The sequence below is a fragment of the Rhinoderma darwinii genome, chromosome 9, assembly GCF_050947455.1.
Source record: "Rhinoderma darwinii isolate aRhiDar2 chromosome 9, aRhiDar2.hap1, whole genome shotgun sequence".
NCBI classification, from domain to species: domain Eukaryota; kingdom Metazoa; phylum Chordata; class Amphibia; order Anura; family Rhinodermatidae; genus Rhinoderma; species Rhinoderma darwinii.
The window spans coordinates 2,123,395-2,143,217 of NC_134695.1; the positions used below are offsets into that span (position 1 = coordinate 2,123,395).

General features: G+C 46.2%; 1 protein-coding gene across 1 annotated transcript in view; it reads left to right on the forward strand.

The window, feature by feature from the left end:
* Positions 1-19,239, forward strand: part of LOC142660238 (solute carrier family 22 member 6-A-like) — a 65,438-nt gene extending 46,199 nt beyond the window's left edge. The window contains exons 7-10 of the mRNA XM_075836821.1: positions 4,028-4,242; positions 16,614-16,722; positions 16,815-17,018; positions 18,695-19,239. Coding sequence (XP_075692936.1) covers positions 4,028-4,242; positions 16,614-16,722; positions 16,815-17,018; positions 18,695-18,803 — 637 coding nt within the window. The 3' untranslated portion in view covers positions 18,804-19,239. The remainder of the gene's footprint in view (positions 1-4,027; positions 4,243-16,613; positions 16,723-16,814; positions 17,019-18,694) is intronic.
* Positions 19,240-19,823: the final 584 nt, after the last annotated feature.

Below are 19,823 nucleotides of genomic sequence, written 5' to 3' on the forward strand. Positions count from 1 at the left end.
TCGGGCACAACTGCATATTTTTTATCTATTGGAGCCAAAACTAATTTTCTTTTTTCATAGACGTAGTGGTATGAGGGCTGTTTTTTTGTAGGACGAGCTGTAGCGATTATTGGTACCATTTTGGGGTACATGCGACTTTTTGATCACCTTTTATCCTATTTTTTGGGAGACCAGGTAAACAAAAAAACACAATTCTGGCACAGATTTTTTAGTTCTTTTTATACAGCGTTCACCATGCATTATAAATTACTTGTTAACTTTATTCTGCGGGTCAGTCCGATTCTGGCGATACCTAATTTATAGAACTTTTTTATGTTTTACAACTTTTTGCACAATAAAATTACTTTTGTAAAAAGAATGTATTTTTTCTGTCGCCAAATTGTGGGAACCATAACTTTTTTAATTTTTTTGTCGACGGAGCTATACGAGGGCTTGTTTTTTGCGAGACAAGCTATAGTTTTTATAGGTACCATTTTTGGATACGTGCGACTCTTTGATCACTTTTTATTCCAATATTTGTAGGGCAAAGTGACCAAAAAACAGAAACTCTGGTATAGTTTTTTTTACGTTTTTTTTTTTACGCTGTTAGCCGCGTGCAGTAAATAATATAATATTTTGATACCTCAGGTTGTTACGGTCGTGGTAATACCAAATACTTATTTTTTTCAATAATAAAGGACTTGATAAGGGAAAAAGGGTGATTGTGTTTTATTTTATTACTTTAAACTTTTATTGTTTTCCAAACTTTTATTTTTTTCACTTTTTTTGAAACTTTTTTTTTTAATACTTTTTCTTTACACCTTTTTTCATGTCCCACTAGGGGACTTGAAGTTCCAGCTGTCTGATGTTTTTTTCTAATACATTGCACTAGCTACGTAGTGCAATGTATTAGATCTGTCAGTTATTTACTGACAGCAAGCCGATTAGGCTTTGCCTCCCGGTTGGTAGTGCCACACTGCCCACAGCCTCCTGGTTGGTAGTGCCACACAGCCCCCTGGTTGGTAGTTCCACACAGCCCCCTGGTTGGTAGTGCCACACAGCCCCCTGGTTGGTAGTGCCACACAGCCCCCTGGTTGGTAGTGCCACACAGCCCACAGGTTGGCAGTGCCACACAGCCCACAGACCCCTGGTTGGTAGTGCCACACAGCCCACACCTCCCTGCTCTGCTATAGTGCCGTCGCTACCGCTATAGCAGCAGCTGCTAGCGGCGTCATCGCCCTCATGCCCGGTGTCGCCTCTTGCAGCTGCTATTCACAGCGGTAGTGACGGCGACTAAGTGAAGAAGCAACTGGGCGGAAAGGCGACTGTAGTTAGTGTGTGTATCCCCGCTGGTAGTTGCAACGGCGCGGGGATACATACACCCGCTGGCGCCCCTCTTGCAGTGTAGCGGCTGGCGCCCTGTGCGACCGCACTGGTCGAACGTATTTAAGACCGGCCATGTTCACAGTGAGCCATCTTCAAAACAGCTGATAGGCGGGGGTCCCGGAAGTCTGACCCCAACCCATCAGTTATTCATGGCCTATCCTGAGGATAGGCCATCAATTTTTACTGGCTGAAGAACCCCTTTAAAGTGTACCTGTCAGCTCTCCTGACATCTGTATTAGTGTCAGACTCTGTAGGCATACACCCTATTGACCAGGGGAATGGTAGCGCTCAATTGACAATTTATTCATATATTTCCGGGAGGAATAACAGTAGATAACATAATGAAGAGTTCTAAGAAATGATACTTCGGAATTGTTATTTTATGGAGAGTACAAGTATTTATTAAACAAATGTCAGGAGGGTAGACAGGACCTATTTAACTACTCTGGAAAAATGAAATCTGTACTGTGATTGTTTGATGTTTTTCTGTTAGACATTTTTTAAATGAGGCCCGTTGCTTTTAAACATATAATGTACCCCTTGTTCTTCTGATTCCGCCCACATTTGTCAGTCCCTTCATTGGCTGTCCATCACACAAAGAATCCAATTCAAAAGCATCACATTAATGTACAAAACACTTCAATTATGCTCTGTCTAACATTTTTTCTGTAATATATCACCCCACATGCAAACTTCTGCAATGACAAAGACCATCTCCTCTCTACCCCTCTAATCAACTCCTTAAAGGGGTTATGTGGGGACTGAAAAGTATTAGCAATGTACTCACTGCAGTATGTAAGTACACTACTAATATACATTCCGGTTCCCTGTCGCACTGATTATGAGGTTTTAATAGAGTTTTACAGCGCTGGCGGGGGACCGGAAGCCTAGTTGCACAGTTTTCCTTCATGACGACACAACTCTTCGTCATGTGACCAGCCCCATTTTACTCTATGTAATCGCTGTACTACTACTACAGCGAGTAAATATGGTATAGCAGCGCCGGTCACGTGACCAAGAGTCATGTCGTCATGAAGGAAGACTGTGCAGCTAGACTTCCGGTCCCCCGCCAGCTCTGTAAAAATCTATTAAAATCTCACAATCAGCGCGATGGGGGACCAAAATGTATATTAACAGTGTACTAACATACTGCAGTGAGTACATTGCTAATACTTTTCGGTCCCCACATAACCCCTTTAAACTCTCGCATACAAGACTTCTCTCCTGCCTCCCTTCTCTTCTGGAACTCTCTCCCTCATTCCATCTGACACTCTCCAAACCTCTAAACGTTAAGTGAAATACCTCTTCTAACTGTATGACCTGGACTAAAGATTTCCCCCAACCGATATTCCAATACTACCTTGACCTGACATGTTTAGAGCTGCTTTCCCTCTTCCTTAACGCCTTGTCTCTATTCCCTAGAGATTGTAAACTTGTATGGACAGGGCTCTTGCCTAGAGGCCCTTATACATAGGCCAATGATCGGGCAAATGAGCGTTCATATGAACACTCGTTCCCGATCATTGTCCTGTGTAAACAAAGCAACATTCAGCCGATGATCACTCGTCCCCATGCATTACTGATCGTAGCTTGTTGATTGGTGCCCGTTTTCATAGGACCGGCCGTGTTATAGGACCTTAACATATCATGGAAACACTGTTACTCTTGTCTGTACTAAAATATCTTATGTAATTGTTATACTGTTCTATATAGAGCGCTATAGATGTTGATGGCACTATATGACCGCAGCAATCTACAGTGTGATTTATAAACTTTGTAGAGTGATCGTGTCATCTAGTGGTAAAAGTATTAATGGGTAATCTCAAAGAAACTGGCATTATTGCCAGCCGTTCCTCATCTCCAGAGTTTAAATTTAGCTTGTAAAAAAAAATTAACAGTATGTCAATTTTTTATATACTTAAATACAATAACTATTTTATTACTATGTGCCTTGTGTACTTACACTAAGAATAGACATATATATATATATACTGTTTTTTTTATGTAATACAAATAGACATCAGATATTTACCTTTTTTCCAATAAATTGTATCTCATTACCACCGCAGTAGTCTTCTTAGGGAATGTTCACACGGCCTATTTACGGACGTAATTCGGGCGTTTTTGCCCCGAATTACGTCTGAAAATAGCGCCTCAATAGCGCTGACAAACATCTGCCCATTGAAAGCAATGGGCAGACGTTTGTCTGTTCACACGAGGCGTATATTTACGCGCCGCTGTCAAATGACGGCGCGTAAATAGACGCCCGCGTAGAAGAAGTGACCTGTCACTTCTTTGGCCGTAATTGGAGCCGCTATTCATTGACTCCAATGAATAGCAGCGCTAATTACGGCCGTAATTGACGCGGCGTTCAAGCGCCTGCACATGCCGTTACGGCTGAATTTACGGGGATGTTTTCAGGCTGAAACATCCCCGTAATTTCAGCCGTTACGGACCCCCGCCGTGTGAACATACCCTTACGATTATTTTTCACACTGATTTCCAAACAAGCTGATTTTTGTTCTCATACGGTTCACCAGTAGTAATCGCTCAACCCATACCACAAAGAAGACAAAAGGTTTATTAAAATCTCTGCCTGTATATACCTATGTATTTTTTCGTAGATAAGCTCAGATGTTCTATGGCTTTCCTTATCTTCCAGGTTCTCCACCAGCTTTGCATTTTACGGCCTTGGCATGGACTTGCAAAATTTTGGTGTTGATATTTTCCTGCTGCAATTTGTCTTTGGATCCATTGATTTACCATCTAAGTTGGCAGGTGCCATCCTATTGAGCTATACTGGGCGCCGAGTGACACAGGCTGCTTCTCTAATACTGGCTGGTGTAGCATTGTTATGTAATGCTTTTATACCTCAAGGTGAAATCATCTATCATTGACTTTACAGTGACGTTCTAACGTCAAATTAAAGAGTAACTAAACTTTGAAAAAACTTTTGACATGTCATAGTCACATGTCAGAAGTTTTGATTGGTGGGGTTCTGAGCACTGAGACCCCCACCGATCGCTAAAACAAAGCGGCAGAATCGTTTCGGTGAGCACTGTGCTGCTTAGTTTCTGATCGGCTCTCTTTGGAAAGCCGAGCAAGCAGTGTATGGGCTCTTAGACTTTCTATTGAGCCCGTACACCACTTGCTCATCTTTCCGACAAAAGCTGATCAGAAACTAACCGTCACAGCACTCAACCACTTCTTAGCGATCGGTGGGTACCCAGTGCTCGGACCCCCACCGATCAAAACTTCTGACATGTCACTATGACATGTCAAAAGTTTTTTCAAACTTAGTTACCCTTTAATATTAACAACATAGGAAAATCTAGCGTTTATCATATCTAGCATGTAGAATCTAGCATCTAAAATATGGCTATTTTTTTTGCTTTTTTCACTTCTTTTTCCATTTTGTTTTTACTTAGAGCAGACTAGAAAAAAAAAATCTGTTGTTGCTACATGGAAACTATTAACAAGCTGCTGTTGATTGATCTGTTCTTATTTTTCTCTATTTAGTTTTGAGTGTGCGCTGCTGTAGTTTGTAGAAGGCTCATTAACACCCTTATATTCCCTACAGCTTGGCTCATTAACAAATGACACAACCAATACCAATATTAGTATTGAGTATATAAACACCGATCAGCAATAACATTAAAGAGGCTCTGTCACCAGATTTTGCAACCCCTATCTGCTATTGCAGCAGATAGGCGCTGCAATGTAGATTACAGTAACGTTTTTATTTTTAAAAAACGAGCATTTTTGGCCAAGTTATGACCATTTTTGTAGTTATGCAAATGAGGCTTGCAAAAGTCCAAGTGGGTGTGTTTAAAAGTAAAAGTCCAAGTGGGCGTGTATTATGTGCGTACATCGGGGCGTTTTTAATACTTTTACTAGCTGGGCGTTCTGACGAGAAGTATCATCCACTTCTCTTCAGAACGCCCAGCTTCTGCCTGATCACTGCTGTGACGTCACTCACAGGTCCTGCATCGTGTCAGACGAGCGAGGACACATCGGCACCTGAGGCTACAGTTGATTCTGCAGCAGCATCAGCGTTTGCAGGTAAGTAGCTACATTGACTTACCTGCTAACGCCGAGGCTGCTGCAGAATCAACTGAAGCCTCTGGTGCCGATGTGTCCGACACGATGCAGGACCTGTGAGTGTTGTCACAGATCTGCACTGCCAGAAGCTGGGCGTTGTGAAGAGAAGTGGATGATACTTCTCATCAGAGCGCCCAGCTAGTAAAAGTATTAAAAACGCCCCGATGTACGCACATAATACACGCCCACTTGGACTTTTGCAAGCCTCATTTGCATAACTACAAAAATGGTCATAACTTGGCCAAAAATGCTCGTTTTTTTAAAATAAAAACGTTACTGTAATCTACATTGCAGCGCCTATCTGCTGCAATAGCAGATAGGAGTTGCAAAATCTGGTGACAGAGCCTCTTTAAGCCTAACTCCCTAATATTGTGTAGGTCCCACTCGTACCATCAAAACAAATCTGACCCATCGAGGCCTGGACTCCACAAGACCTCTGAAGGTGTTCTGTGGTATCCTGCACCAACACATTAGCAGCCAGGGGCATAACTAGAAAGACTGGGCCCCATAGCAAACTTTTGACTGGGGCCCCCCCTCCCCTGGGTGTCACACAACCCCCCCTTGTAGATAGTGCCTTTTTCACAGCTCCCCCTGTAGAGAACGCAATACAGCCCCCCTGTAGATATCGTCATACAGCCACCTCTGTAGATAACGCCATACAGCCCACCCTGTAGATAGCGCCATACAGTCCACCATGTAGATAGCGCCATACAGCCCCCCATGTAGATAGCGCCATACAGCCCCCCTGTAGATAATGCCATACAGCCCACCCTGTAGATAACGCCATACTGCCCACCCTGTAGATAGCGCCATACAGTCCACCATGTAGATAGCGCCATACAGCCCCCCATGTAGATAGCGCCATACAGCCCCCTCTGTAGATAACGCCATACAGCCCACCCTGTAGATAGCGCCATACAGTCCACCATGTAGATAGTGCCATACAGCCCCCCATGTAGATAGCGCCATACAGCCCCCTGTAGATAATGCCATACAGCCCAGCTGTAGATAGCGCCATACAGCCCCCCTGTAGATAGCGCCATACAGCCCCCCTGTAAGTAACGCCATACAGCCCCCCCTGTAGGTAACGCCATACAGCCCCCTGTAGGTAACGCCATACAGCCCCCCTGTAGGTAACGCCATACAGCCCCCCTGTAGGTAACGCCATACAGCCCCCCCTGTAGGTAACGCCATACAGCCCCCCCTGTAGGTGACGCCATACAGCCCCCCTGTAGGTAACGCCATACAGCCCCCCCTGTAGGTAACGCCATACAGCCCCCCCTATAGGTAACGCCATACAGCCCCCCCTGTAGGTAACGCCATACAGCCCCCCTGTAGGTAACTGCACACAGCCCCCCCTGTAGGTAACGCCATGCAGCCCCCCCTGTAGGTAACACCATACAGCCCCCCCCTGTAGGTAACTCCATGCAGCCCCCCTGTAGGTAACGCCATACAGCCCCCCTGTAGGTAATGCCATACAGCCCCCCTGTAGGTAACGCCATACAGCCCCCCTGTAGGTAACTCCATACAGCCCCCCTGTAGGTAACTCCATACAGCCCCCCTGTAGGTAACTCCATATAGCCCCCCCTGTAGGTAACGTCATACAGCTCCCCTGTAGGTAACGCCATACAGCCCCCCTGTAGGTAACGCCATACAGCCCCCTGTAGGTAACGCCATACAGCCCCCCTGTAGGTAACGCCATACAGCCCCCTTGTAGGTAACGCAATACAGCCCCCCCTGTAGGTAACGCCATACAGCCCCCCCTGTAGGTAACGCCATACAGCCCCCCCTGTAGATAACGCCATACAGCCCCCCTGTAGGTAACGCCATACAGCCCCCCCTGTAGGTAATGCAATACAGCCCCCCCTGTAGGTAACGCCATACAGCCCCCCCTGTAGGTAACTCCATGCAGCCCCAACCCCCCAAAAAAATGTGATTTATAGTGTGTCCTACAAAAGACATGTATCCCCTATCCACAGGATAGGGGATACATGTGTGATCACTGGCACTGATAAGGAGAATGGGGGACCGAAAGTCCCCCAATGTTCTCCATGACTAACCTCTGACTTCTGCGCAGCTCAATAAAAATGAAAGGATCTCTGGTCACGCATGCGCACAAGCGTGACCGGCGCTCCATTCATTTCTAAGGAGCTGCCGAGACAGACCCCGGAAGTCCGAGGTTTGTGATGGAGAACTTCAGGGGACTTTCGGTCCCCTGTTCTCCTTATCGCTGCCAGCGATCACGCATGTATCCCCTATCCTGTGGATAGGGGATACATGTCTTATGTAGGAACAACCCATTTAATGGCAGAGCGGGGAGATACCTCCCTGCTCTGCCGTAGTGTTCAGTGGCGTCGCGCTGTAGCAGCCATAGCGGCAGCTAGCGGAGCCTCCGGCCATGGTGGGGGCCAGTGCGGGCGGGCGACACAGGCCCCCTCATGCCACGGGCCCCGTAGCAGCCGCTACGGCTGCTATAGTGGTAGTTATGCCACTGTTAGCAGCAGATCCTTTAAAGTGTAGCTAAACAGTTGACAAACTTCTGACATGTCATAGTGACTTGTCAGAAGTTTGGATTGGTGGGGTCCGAGCACTGAGACCCCCACCAATCACTAGAATGAAGCAGCTGAAGTGCTCAGGTGAGCGCTGTGCATCTTCGTTTGAGCGCTCAGCCGCTTCGTGTCTGTTCAGCTTTTTCCAGAAAGCCGATGTGTCGGAGTACGGGTTCATAGACTTTCTATTGAGTCCGTACACCATACATAGTTTGTACGGTTGAAAAAAGACACATGTCCATCAAGTTCAACCAAGAGATGGGAAAGGGGAAGTAAAAAATTTCTACACATAGGAGCTAATATTTTTTTGTTCTAGGAAATTATCTAAACCTTTTTTAAAGCCATCTACTGTCCCTGCTGTGACCAGCTCCTGCGGTAGTCTATTCCATAAATTCACCGTTCTCACAGTAAAGAAGGCTTGTCGCCTCTGCAGGTTGAACCTTTCTTTTTCCAGATGGAGGGAGTGCCCCCTTGTTTTTTGAGGGGGTTTTACATGGAACAGGATTTCACCATATTTTTTGTATGTGCCATTCATATACTGTATTTATATAAGTTAATCATGTCCCCCCTTAGTCGTCTTTTTTCAAGGCTAAATAGGTTTAGTTCTTTTAATCTTTCCTCATAACTTAGATTCTCCATGCCCGTTATTAGCTTCGTTGCTCTTTGTATTTTTTCTAACTCCAGGGCATCCTTTCTATGAACTGGAGCCCAGAACTGGACTGCATATTCTAGATGAGGCCTCACTAATGCTTTGTAAAGTGGTAATATTACATCCCTGTCCTGTGAGTCCATGCCTCTTTTAATACACGACAATATCTTGCTGGCCTTTGAAGCAGCTGATTGACATTGCATGCTGTTATTTAGTTTTTGATTTACAAGTACACCCAGATCGTTCTCAACAAGTGACTCCCCCAGTGTAGCTCCCCCTAGGACATATGATGCATGCAGGTTGTTCGTACCCAGGTGCATAACTTTATATTTATCTACATTAAACTTCATTTGCCAAGTGGACGCCCAAACACTTAGTTTGTTTAAATCCGCTTGCAATTCACAAACATTTTCCATAGTCTGAACTATATTACATAGCTTGGTGTCATCTGCAAAAATAGAAATAGTGCTATTAATCCCATCCTCTATATCATTAATAAATAAGTTGAATAATAGTGGTCCCAGCACTGAACCCTGGGGTACACCACTTATAACCAGGGACCATTCAGAGTAGGAATTATTTACTACAACTCTCTGGATACGGTCCTTCAGCCAATTCTCAATCCAATTACAAACTATACTTTCTAACCTATAGTTCTTAATTTACCCATTAGACGTCTATGGGGGACAGTGTCAAATGCCTTTGCAAAGTCCAAAAAAAACACATACATTTATTTCCAGGAAAAAGCCGAACAGACACGAAGCGGCTGAGCGCTCACACGAGCGCTTCAGCTGCGTCGTTCTAGCGATTGGTGGGGGTCTCAGTGCTCGGAGCTCCACCAATCCACACTTCTGACATGTCACTATGTTTGTCAAACGTTTAGCTACATTTTAAGTTCTGTAAGTTGCGAGTTCGAGCCTACCTGGATCGGACATGTTTTTCAAGCACATCCCACAGATGCTCAAGTAGATTGACATCTGGGGAATTTGGAGACCATGTTAACATTTTGTACTCTGTCATGTTTCCCAAACTATTCCTGATCAATTTTCGCAATGTGGCATTGTGCATTATCCTCATAAGAGATCACTGCCATTAGGAAATACTGTTACCATTGCTGGGTGTACTTGGTTGCAACAATGTTTAGGTAGGTGGTACGTGCAATAGCATTCATGTGGATGTTACTAAATGCAGTTGCACATGACCGAGTGCCACTCGGGTCGTTTTTCACGGCATCCGAGTGGCATTCACGGAGCCATTTACTAGCGGGTGAATCGAGTCTGTGAAAACTGACCTGACTCTCCGATCTGTGGAAAGATAGGCTATGTCGGCACACAACGGTCATGTGCATTAGGTATAAGACCCAAGTTTTCCCAGCAGAACATTGCCCAGGGCATCACACTGTCTCCTTCCCAGGCCCGTGGAGTTTGCTACCCTCTGTTGCATCGAGAACTTTCCCGTTCAAAGCCAGCAGGATGTGGGGTTTTTTGGTACTGTTGTGGTCTCATGGCTGCTGCGGTATTGGGAACTGGTGGGATAAGGGGAGGCTTGGTGGTGCTTCTGCGACTGTATTCGCACGGTGGAGGGGTTTGGGGCGAGGTGGACAGTGGAGCGGCATGCTCTTGAATGGTGTCTTGCTGGCTCAGGGCGCTAGTGTAATTTCCGTGGCTGCGAGCTGACCGCTCCGTTCCCCTCCTGACAGCCGCAGCCAGAAGTCGGCAAGCGCTGGCCCCAGCCTCCTCAGGAAACGCCAGCGCTCGCGTCCACTCACCTCAGCCGGATCCCGTAGGGTGCGTGCGCATGCTCGTGACCACTCTTAAAGGGGCAGCACGCGCACCGGACATTGTGGATGAACTTTGACCCGTGAGTACCCTGGACTATAAGAGGGGTTGAGCCCCCTAGTTCGATGCCTGAGCATTGTTGTGTTCCCTAGTTCGTCTATGTGATGGCCTCCTAGTGTGTTACCTGTTCCAGTCCCTGTTCCAGTCCTTGTACCTGTTCCTGTTCCTAGCATTCCATACATTCCTAGTCGTGCCGTGCTGCATCCACGTCTGACCTGCTTCACCTCGCGTGATGTCCGCCTGCTACCTAGTCCCAGCCGAGCCTGTCCTGCTGCTGTCTGAGCTGCCAGAGGTACTATATAACTATAGATTCTCACATGCTCCCTGTTGGCCAGCTGCCTTACCGCCAAGGCTGCATGACCCAGTGGGTCCACAGACCCTTCGTGGACCCCGCTGGTCGATTCAAGACCATGACGACGCCACAAGAGATGCGAGCGGATTTGCTGGACCTCCGGTCTCGACAGGTCCAACTTCTCCAGGCGTTGAACATCCTTGCACGCCGGCAGGAGGCACAAGCTGCTGTTCCTCCTACTAAACCTCTTGGCAGTGTTGACCCGCGTGTTTCTTTGCCACATCCTGACCGCTATAATGGAAAAGCAAGTGCCTGTCATGGATTTTTGAACTAGTGCCAGATACCCTTCAGCCTGTATAGTAAGACATTTTCATCCGATGGTGCAACGGTCGCTTTCATCATTTCTCTCCTCACCGGCAAGGCTCTTGCATGGGCGAACCGTATCTGGGAGAGACAAGGCCCAGAGACCCGTGACTTCCAAGCCTTCCTCCGGACTTTTCGCATGGTGTTTGAGGAGCCTGGACGAGTCTCATCTGCAGCAGCATCTTTGATTGACCTGCGCCGAGGAGACCGCTCCGTGAGTGAGTACGCCATTCACTTCCGCACCATGGCGGGAGAACTGTTATGGACCGATGAGGCATTGGTGGCAGCATTCTGGCATGGACTGGCTTCCAGAATTAAGGACGAACTTGCCACCCGAGAACTGCCGTCTACCCTGGACGACCTCATCCTTTTGTCGGCCCGGATTGATATAAGGATCCGGGAACACCTCCAAGAGGTTTGACGGGTGGGAGCCCGCTCCAGTTTGGCTCCTACTTTGCAGGAACCCTTGCTGTTCTCAGATGTCAATCCTCCTAAAGAGTCTGTGATAATGGACCAGCATAAGTTATCCATCCAGGAAAAGCAACGCAGACGCACATCTGGACTCTTTATTGTCTTTATTGCGGTCTCGATGGCCATCTTGTGCGCCTGTGTCCCCAAAGATCCCAAAACCTAGCGTTGCTAGGAGTGACAACCTTGGGTAAAGATGGACTTCCGTCTAAATTGTCCATACCTGTGACCATAGTGTCTGGTGAGAAAACGCATCAGGTCTCTGCGTATCTGGACTCTGGATCCGCTGCTAATTTCATCCGCAGATCTGGTGGACCTTCTGCAATTGCCCACTACCCCTCTGGAGAGCCCGTTGACAGTTGCCTCAGTGAATGGACTACCTCTGCCAGATCCTATTATAGCTCTGACCAAGCCGCTGAGGTTCCAAGTGGGAGCCCTTCACTCCGAACTTCTGTCTTTCTATGTCCTGTCCAAAGCTGTTAACCCTGTGTTGCTGGGCCTGCCTTGACTCCGACTGGATGCCCCAGTCCTGGAAGGAATTCTGGAGAGGTTCTCCAATGGGGCCCTGAGTGTCAAGGTTGTTGCCTGGTGCAGATTCATTTGGCTCAGCCTTCGCTACCTCGGTCATTGGCAGAATTGCCGAGTCATTATGCTGCATTTTCGGACGTCACGACTGCCCTATTGAACTGATTCCTAGTGCATCCCTTCCCTGTGGTAGGGTCTATCATCTCTCCTTGCCAGAGACTATGTCCACATCCGCCTATGTGAAGGAGAACCTGAAAAGGGGCTTCATACGGAAGTCTTCCTCCCCGGCAGGTGCCGGGTTCTTCTTTGTCAAAAAGAAGGATGGTTCTCTTCGTCCTTGTATTGACTATTGGGGTCTCAACCAGATCACGGTAAAGAATAAATATCCGTTTCCACTGATCTCTGAACTGTTTGATCGTATACGTGGTGCCAGGATTTTTTCTAAACTAGACCTGCGTGGGGCTTACAACCTAGTCCGGGTTCGCCAGGGTGATGAATGGAAGACTGCATTTAACACCCGTGATGGACACTATGAATATCTAGTAATGCCCTTCGGTTTGTGTAATGCTCCCGCGGTCTTCCAGGAGTTTGTGAATTACATTTTCCGTGACCTCCTCTATGTTTGTGTAGTAGTTAACCTCGATGACATCTTGATTTTTTTTCTCCAGATCCTATAACGCACCAGAGACATGTCCGTCAAGTTCTGCTACGATTAAGGGAGAATCGTCTGTACGCCAAGCTGGAGAAGTGCGTTTTTGACAGAGATGAGCTACCCTTCCTGGGCTACATCGTCTCGAATCGAGGTCTCGAGATGGATCCTGAGAAGGTAAAGTCTGTTGTGGAGTGGCCACGTCCTCAAGGCTTGAGGGCGATACAGTGCTTTCTGGGATTCACTAACTTTTACAGGCAGTTTATTCAGAATTTCTCCTCACTGACTTCTCCTATCTCTAACCTTACTAAGAAGGGTATGAACGCCAAGGTGTAGACTCCAGAGGCAGAGTCCGCATTCAATAGCTTGAAGAGTGCCTTCACGTCAGGCTCTATCCTCCATCATCCGGATATATCTCTGCAGTTCTCGTTGGAGGTCGACGCATCCTCTGTCAGTGCTGATGCACTCTTGTTCCAGAGAGGTCCCAAGGGCAAGTCAAGGGTATGTGGATATTTCTCCAAGCTCTTCTCTTCCGCAGAACGCAACTACTCGATTGGGGATCGGGAGTTACTAGCCATCAAATTGTCTCTGGAAGAATGAAGACATCTATTAGAGGGCGCAGCTCAGCCGATCGTGATTTTAATAGGCCACAAGAATCTGACCTACCTCCAGACGGCCCAACGGCTGAACGCACGTCAGACCAGGTGGTCACTGTTCTTTACTAGGTTTCAGTTCGAGCTCCATTATCGCCTGGCCGACAAGAATGTGAGGGCCGATGCCTTGTCCAGGTCTTTCGAGACGGAAGACACCTTGGAGACTCCACAGAATATTATTGATCCGTCTTGCATTATCTCTGTCAATCCCCTGCAAGTTGGGGACATTCCTCCAGGGAGGGTGTTTGTGCGACCGGCTGATTGTCGAAGAATCCTCCGCTGGGGACACTCCTCTAGACTGGCAGGTTACGCAGGGGCCCGTAAGAGCCGGGATCTGATTGCTCGTCATTTCTGGTGGCCCACACTGCCCAAGGACATTATGGACTTAGTTTCTGCCTGTTCTGTATGTGCAGCCAATAAGGCCGCTCACTCCAGACCTGCTGGTCTGCGCCAGCCATTTCCTGTGCCCAATGCTCCCTGGCAGCATATAGCTATGGACTTTGTTATGGACCTGCCTCTCTCTGCTGAATGCAGTGATATCTGGGTGGTGGTGGTTCGATTTTCGAAGATGGCCCACTTCGTTCCTCTGACCAGTCTTCCTTCTGCTCCTCAGTTGGCCAAGCTATTCACCCAACACATCTTTCGCCTGCACGGCTTGCCGCAGCATATTGTGTCTGATCGGGGGGTTCAGTTTACCTCGAAGTTCTGGAGAGCCCTCTGCGGACTCCTCGGTGTGAAATTGGACTTTTCATCAGCCTACCATCCTCAGTCCAATGGTCCAGTCGAGAGGATTAATCCGATTTTGGAGAACTACCTACGCCACCTAATTTCCAAGCAACATGATGACTAGGTGCAGTTGCTCCCATGGGCAGAGTTCTCATACAAATAATCATACCAGCGAGTCTACAAGGAATACACCGTTCTTCATGGTCTACGGCCAGCACCCACAAATTCCTTTCCCGGTGCCGATACTTCCGAGGTAACAGCTTTGATTCCACATTTATAGACTATCTGCAGATCTGGCAGCAGACTCGATCCTCCATCCTACTGGCAGTCGACCACATGAAACTGAAGGCTGACACAAGGAGAAGAGAACCTCCTCAGTTTCTTCCTGGCACAAAGGTCTGGCTGTCCTACAGGAATATCCGACTAAGGGTGCCATCATGCAAATTTGCTCCCAGGTTCCTCAGACCCATTGAGATCCTTCAACAGATCAATCCTGTCACCTATAAGCTTCGGCTGCCTCCTACTCTCAAGATCCCCAACTCCTTCCATGTATCCCTCCTGAAGCCAGTGGTCCTGAACCGCTACACCAAGACTCCTAGCCCTGTGGTTGCCTCCAGCGGCTCTTCTGACACCTTTGAGGTTCAAGAGATCCTGGACACCAAGAGAGTGAGAGGAAAGACCTTTTATTTGGTGGATTGGAGGGGGTTTGGTCCTGAAGAGAGGTCTTGAGAGCCAGAGGAGAACCTCAATGCTCCTACTCTTCTGAAGAAGTTTCTCTCTCGCTCTGGTCCCAAGAAGAGGGGGCGTAAGAGGGGGGATGCTGTAATGTCCGTTGCTGCGGGCTGTCCGCTCCGTTCCCCTCCTGACAGCTGCAGCCATGAGTCAGCAAGCGCTGGCCCCAGCCTCCTCTTCGGGAGATGCCAGCGCTCGTGCCCGCTCTTAAAGGGGCAGCGCACGCACCGGACATTGTGGATGAACTTTGACCTGTGAGTACCCTGGACTATAAGAGGGGTCCAGCCTCCTAGTTCGATTGTTGTGTTCCCTAGTATGTCTAAGTAATGGCCTCCTAGTGTGTTACCTGTTCCAGTCCCTGTTCCTGTTCCAGTTCCTGTTCCTAACATTCCATACATTCCTGGTCTAGCACTGAGCTGTGCCAAAGTCGCGCTGTGCTGCATCCACGTCTGACCTGCTTCAACTCGCCTGACGACCGCCTGCTACCTAGTCCCAGCCGAGCCTGCCCTGCTGCTGTCTGAGCTGCCACAGGTACCTATAGAACTATTGACTCTCACCTGCTCCCTGTTGGCCAGCTGCCTTACCGCCAAGGCGGTACGGCCCAGTGGGTCCACAGACCCTTCGTGACAGCTAGCTGGAAGTAAAAGGAGTGTACTTTTATCAATAACTTTATTTAGATATAAATTGCTCCCGGCAGGTGGCAAAGGGACTAATTGGCCCAGTCACAACTGCGACCGCTGTGACCCCTATAGTTATGCCATTGCTAGTGCCATCTCTTCGCACACACCCAGCCTTCCCCATGATGTAAAAGAAAACATGACTCATCAGACCGGGCCACCGTCTTCCATTACTTCATGGTTCAGTTCTGATGCTTACGTGCCCATTGTAGGTAAATGTCAGCATGGGCACTCTTACCAGCCTGTAACTGCGCAGCCCAAAACACAGCAAGCTTCAATGCACTGTGTGTTCTGACTCCTTTCTATTGAAGCCAGCAAAAAATTTCTCAGCAATTTGTGTTACGGTAGCTTTTCTATGGAGTCAGACCAGATGGGCTAACCTTCACTCTTGTGGGAGAATCTACAATCCGTATCCAAATCCACATTGAAATATGCTAGATAATCATGCAGATTTCACCCATTTCAATACAGTTTTAAAATCTGAAAGATGCCCTCATATTTACGCAAATTTATTTTGCATTGTGTGCAAGGGGTTTCCTAAAACTTGCACAGAACTATACATTTGTTGCAGATTTTCACAGTAGAATCCTTACCAAAACCTGCAACAAATCAACCACATGTGAACATGGACTTAATAAGCCAAGCGGCTCTGGATGTTCACACAAACAAATATTAAGCTGCATTCAAGACCCTCATTGATCAGCAGAATGAAGGGGTCTTGGCACTTGCTAGGGAGCTGCAGCCCCTTTTTTTTCAATCACTGACTTAGCGCTGTCAATGTTCATGTATCTGGTACCAAACACAGCTGCATTGACAATACTGCAGTGAAGGAGCAGGGCTTTAACCCCCCATTAATCACTATATTCTAACATTAGGTCACCAATGTTACATCCTGGGAAACCCTTTTTCAAAATTGTTTTTTGAGGACAACACGATTATCCGTCGTTTGCCAAAACTAAGGTTAACTTTTGTCAGAGTTATCACTTTCGTGCTATTTTATTCTAATCGCAAATTTCTCTATTTCAGAGATGAGGATTGCACGATTAGTGTTGGCCGTGCTTGGCAAGGGTGCTCTGGCCTCATCGTTTTGCTGTGCTTACATATACTCTAGTGAACTGTTTCCTACTATTATTAGGTAATGTCAGACTTGGTTATCAGGGCCTTATAATTAAATTGATGTTGCTGGTCATTTTCTTAATAAACCCTATCTTTTTTCCCCTCATGCAGACAGAGTGGGATGGGAGTTGTTAGTATGAAAGCTCGAATGGGCTCTATGGTTGCCCCTTTGGTGTTGATGCTGTCAGAGATCTCTCCTATTTTTCCTCCAGCTATTTATGGTGCCGCTGCTATTATATCTGGGACAGCTGCAGTATTTTTAAATGAAACCTCTAACCAACAATTACCAGATACTATAGAAGAAGTTGAAGCCAGGTAATGTACTATTTTCTGCCAAGATATAAAATGTTACTTTTTGAAATTAACTTTGTGTCCTATGTACAAATTTATGTTTCATCAATGTTGGAGAAACAAGGTTTGGCTCTGGCAACCAGAGGAATGAGGTATATAACCCACAGTCTTCCTCAACACATCTACCTCACCAGGCTCTGGAGGAATGCTGATGTAAAATGGTGCATGGGCAGTTGTGAGCATCTCCAATAATACCTGACTGGTGGTCTATAGTGCCAAGATGAGTGACACTATGCAGCATTGAAAAACAGCTCCAATAACGTCCGTAAAATACGCCGCGAAAAACGCGAGTTGTTAAACATCTGAAAATCAGGAGCTGTTTTTGCCTGAAAACAGCTCCGTATTTTCAGACGTATTTTGCTAAGCCGTGTGAACATACCCTAATGAGAAGATTAAGTTCAGGTAATATAGTTACCAATTTATATGTGCAGAAAGCTTTCATTCTAAATACTCCTTCAACATTTTTTTAGACTCTGCAATTGCCCAGTAGCTCTAATAATCTTGTCCTTTTTTTAATATATTAGTTTTGTTGTTTTAGATTTCCCCCTGAGGCTCATTATGTAAATGATCATTCAAATGGCATTGGTAGCAGTGAGCGTGCATTAGAGAATGAGCTTCCGGCAGCTGCATATCTCGGACCTTAGTTTAGTTTTTGGAATTCACAGTAAAATATTGTAAAAATGATTATCTAAAGTTCTTACAAAAAGAACAAAAGAAAAGGCTAAATGAAGGCAATTAATCTTTGCCTTAGATCTTTCACTATCTGGCCTATGGCTAGAAAAGATAGAAGACCTCTGTTCTACAGAGTAAATAATGTTGTATCATTGTTAGGGTATGTGCACACGGTAGCAGGCTTTTACGTCTGAAATGACAGACTGTTTTCAGCATTTTGCGAGGCTTCTCTGACAGCCGTAAATTTTGAGCTGTGCTTCATTGAGTTCAATGAAGAACGGCTCAAATTAGGTCTGCAAGAAGTGCCCTGCACTTCTTTTGACGAGGCTGTATTTTTACACGTCGTCTGACAGCTGTCAAACGACGACACGTAAATGACAGGTTGTCTGCACAGTACGTCGGCAAACCCATTCAATTGAATGGGCAGATGTTTGCCGACGTATTGTAGCCCTATTTTCAGGCGTAAAACGAGGCATAATATGCCTCGTTTACGTCTGAAAATAGGTCGTTTGAACCCAGCCTTACCTAATCTCATTGAAGGCAGCTATTTTAGAAGGTAAACAATTTTTGCTTGTCTGATGACAGACTACCTGTAAGGCTTCGTTCACATCTGTGCTAGGGCTCAGTCAGCAACGCTATTGATTCCGTCAAAACGACGGAACCCTTGCACAACGGAGACAAATGGAAACCATTTGCAGCGGATCCGTCACCATTGAAATGAATGGTGATGGAAACGGAAACCTTTGGTTTCCGTTTTGTCAGTCGGGGTCCCGTTCCGACGGAAAGCTCAGATGGAACATCGGAACGGGACCCTGGCGCAGATGTGAACGAAGCCTAACAAATGTAAATGAAAGTAATGTTGTTAACACTTAATATGTGTTGCTGACACTTCCCTGTTGATATTCAGCAATGAATGTCTAATCCTGGTATCTGTGTATCTCACTAATAACTTATTTCATTTTTTGCAGGTCTAAAAGTAGAGCGTTTCAAAAAGTCATCCATAAAGAGGAGGTGCCACTTACCCAGAGCCAGGCTCTACGTCAAACGCAAAAAAGACATCTAATACACACTGTGTAATATTTAACATGATGTCAAGATTAATGGGATTTTTTTTAACCCCTTAGATGCCACTCTTAATAGAGACTGGGGCATTCAAATGGTTTATATGGGGAGGGGATCTCTTTGTTACCCATCGGTGGCCCGTGAATGAGATTTGCAAGCCATCAATGGGGTACCATTGCAGCCAGGAGCCTAACAAAGACCCCCAGGCCTGCCATAGCTATATGCCTATTAAGCCGTTCCAGAGCCATGGCCTAATAGACTGCCTGTCCGTTTTACATTGACAGGCAGTATTGCTTTGGTATACTAAGTATATCAAAGCATCACATATAGATGTCCCCTAGTGCGACTAAAAAAATAATTTATGTCAAATAAAGTTTATAATAAAAAAGTGCACAGTAAAAAAAAATTTTAATTTTTTTCCCCCATAAAAAGTTGTTTTATATTGTCAATTGAATCAGCCCTAAGTCCAAGTGAGCACATTGAGTTGCATAGTCTTGAGCATTGCCGTTGTCCTTTAAAGGGAATGTGTCGCAAATTAAACCTTTTTTTTTTAAGTGTCGTTACTTATTTCTATTATATTTTTTACGTTTTTTGCTGTATTTTTAATTTTTTTTTCCGTATGGTGGAAAGTATTAAAAATTAAAGAATAATTTGACATGTTTTCCAATGTTGGCCACCAGGGGGGGCACTTCCCAGAATTACAGCCAGGTGAATAAGGCAAAGCAACCTGACTCACAGCTGCTGTAAATGTGGGAGGGAACCTCACCCCCCCTCTCACAAGCCAGGTAAACGTGTCTTCAAATTGCTAAGCAGTGTCTGGCAGCCATATTGGGTGTGATTCTGCAGCTGGAAGAAGTTCTAGGACACACCAAAAGGCTAAGTGTATGTTCACACGCTTACTAAGCAAAGGGAAAACCGCTCCTGATTTTCAGCCATTTTTTAATCAAACTCGCGTTTTTTAACGGCCGTTTTTGGAGCTGGTTTTCTATAAAGTCAATGAAAAACGGTTCCAAAAACGTCATAAGAAGTGATGTG